Source organism: Otolemur garnettii, unplaced genomic scaffold (genome assembly GCF_000181295.1).
Source record: "Otolemur garnettii isolate 467f Iridium unplaced genomic scaffold, OtoGar3 scaffold00158, whole genome shotgun sequence".
Classification (NCBI taxonomy): Eukaryota; Metazoa; Chordata; class Mammalia; order Primates; family Galagidae; genus Otolemur; species Otolemur garnettii.
In genome coordinates this window covers 3,935,945-3,938,049 of record NW_003852553.1, presented here as the reverse complement: position 1 = coordinate 3,938,049, position 2,105 = coordinate 3,935,945, and the positions used below count along the sequence as shown (strand labels likewise).

The window sequence follows — 2,105 nt, the reverse complement described above, 5'->3', positions numbered from 1 at the left end:
AAAAAAAAAAAAAAAAAATTCAAGATGGTAAAGTAACCAGGCATAATCAACATATGAACTTTTATTTAGGGCTATGAAAAGTTAAACCTTTCTCCTTGTGGATTTGGTTCCTTAACCTTTAAAAAATGCCTGAACCCTACAGTGCTTTCATTTTTCTGTGCATATACACCAACCAAGCCAAGATGACTTCAGACTTTACTTTCTATAATTTGTATAATGAAAATTAACACATTGCATATCTACTTCCTAACTACTTTCAGCATGTATGAACTTATACCCTGAAATATAAGAATACCTTAAATGTTTTTCTTCCCCCCCCCCCCAGTTGCCTTGTTTTTATTTGTTGAGACAAAGTTCTACCTTACGCCCAGAGCAGAGTGCAATGGCGTCATAGCTCACTGCAACCTCAGGCTCAGTCAGGCTGTGGGAATCCTGCTGCCTCAGCCTCCAACGCCGCTGTGATTACGTGCTTGCTGAGGCACCTGGCTGGGTTTTTCCATTTTTTTCATGAGCTGGGGGCTCACTCTAACTCAGATAAGTCTTGAACTCCTGAACTCAAGCAATCCTCCCGCCTCAGCCTCCCAGTGCCTTAAATATGGTTTCCAGACCACTAGCTGCAGTAGCAGCAGCATCTGGGAACTTGTTAGAAATACAGATTTTCCAGCTTCATGTAGGCCTATGGAATCAGACCCTCTGGAGTAGGGTCCAGCATAATGCTGTAACAAGCCTCCAGGGGACTCTGATGCCCATTACAAGTTTAAGTACCATTGTCGCAAAAGATCTAATTTAGTCATGCTTGTATCTAAGAAAGCAAAGTTCTCATTTGGAATGTTTCTTTTATCTAATTTCTTTTGTTATTTATTTACTTTACAGTTGATCAGCTATGGAAACGTGCTATATCCTTTTTTCCATTAAATCTTATTGCCACTGAAATTTGCAGCTAAGTAATCGATGATTTCTTACTTCACTGCCATATCTTAACGTCTTTGGAATCCATTTGCAGACTTAACCTAACAAGAAATGCTATCATAATCCTTTGCACTAAGCAATGATTATCATTTTATGTTGACATGAATTATCACAGTTTTTCTAACTATAACTACTAGTACAAGAGGGTCACCTACTTGACAAGGAAAACACCACAGGGCAAGTTCAAACACGCTGTACCAGGACCCTATTCCAGTCATTCCTCTTCTGATCATGCCCCCAAAGCTTGTCTAGATAATCTATTACTTTATAGTCACAACAACAAATTTAGTCATTCTCTCAAATCAAGCATAAAACTTGATTCTAGGGGATAAAAACCACAAAATGATTTCTGTTTACCTGCTGATACTGGGATCCAGGTGAATGGGGATACAATGGAGCATCTTCAGGTGGAGGTGACTCATGCTCATCTGGGGCATCTTGGTCATCTGGCTCCTAATTTTGAATAAAGATAATGAATTATGCAGGTGAATTTAAGTTTATTTTTAACTTTCTATTTGAAATAAACTTTAAAAACCTGTAAAACTGACCCCTTTACTGCTGATAAACTAATTTAAAAAATTAAAAATAAAATAAAATTTAAAAAGGCTAGGTATGATGCCTTATGCCTGTAATCCTAGCACTCTGGGAGGCAGAGGTGGGGGGATTGCTTGAGTTCAGGAGTTCAAGACCAGCTTCAGAGCAAGAGTAAGATCTTGTCTCTACAAAAAAATAATCAGAAAAATTAGCCAGGCACAGTGATGCTTGTCTGTAGTCCTAATTACTCAGGAAGCTGAGGCAGGAGAACTGCTAAAGCCCAGGAATTTGAGGGTATAGTAAGCAATGATTAGGCCACTGCATTTTAGCTTGGATAATAAAGACTTTGTCTAAAAAACAAACAAACAAAAAACCCCAAATTACTTTCCCATTTGAATTCTTAGAAATACACACAGCACATTTTGGCTTGGAGCCTGTGGCTCAAGGGGCTAAGGTGCCAGCCACATACACCTAAGGTGGCGGGTTCGAATCCAGCCCCAGGTCGCCAAAACAACGATGGCTGCAACCAAAATAAATAGCCAGGCGTTGTGGCAGGCGCCTGTGGTCCCAGCTACTTGGGAGGCTGAGGCAGGAGACTTGCT

General features: G+C 40.0%; 1 protein-coding gene across 5 annotated transcripts in view; it reads right to left on the bottom strand.

The window, feature by feature from the left end:
- USP9X (ubiquitin specific peptidase 9, X-linked) overlaps positions 1-2,105 on the bottom strand; it is a 135,066-nt gene that overhangs the window by 2,741 nt on the left and 130,220 nt on the right. For all 5 annotated transcript variants that reach the window (XM_023519134.1, XM_023519135.1, XM_023519137.1 and 2 more), the window contains exon 44: positions 1,327-1,422. In XM_023519134.1, the coding sequence (XP_023374902.1) occupies positions 1,327-1,422 (96 nt within the window). The remainder of the gene's footprint in view (positions 1-1,326; positions 1,423-2,105) is intronic.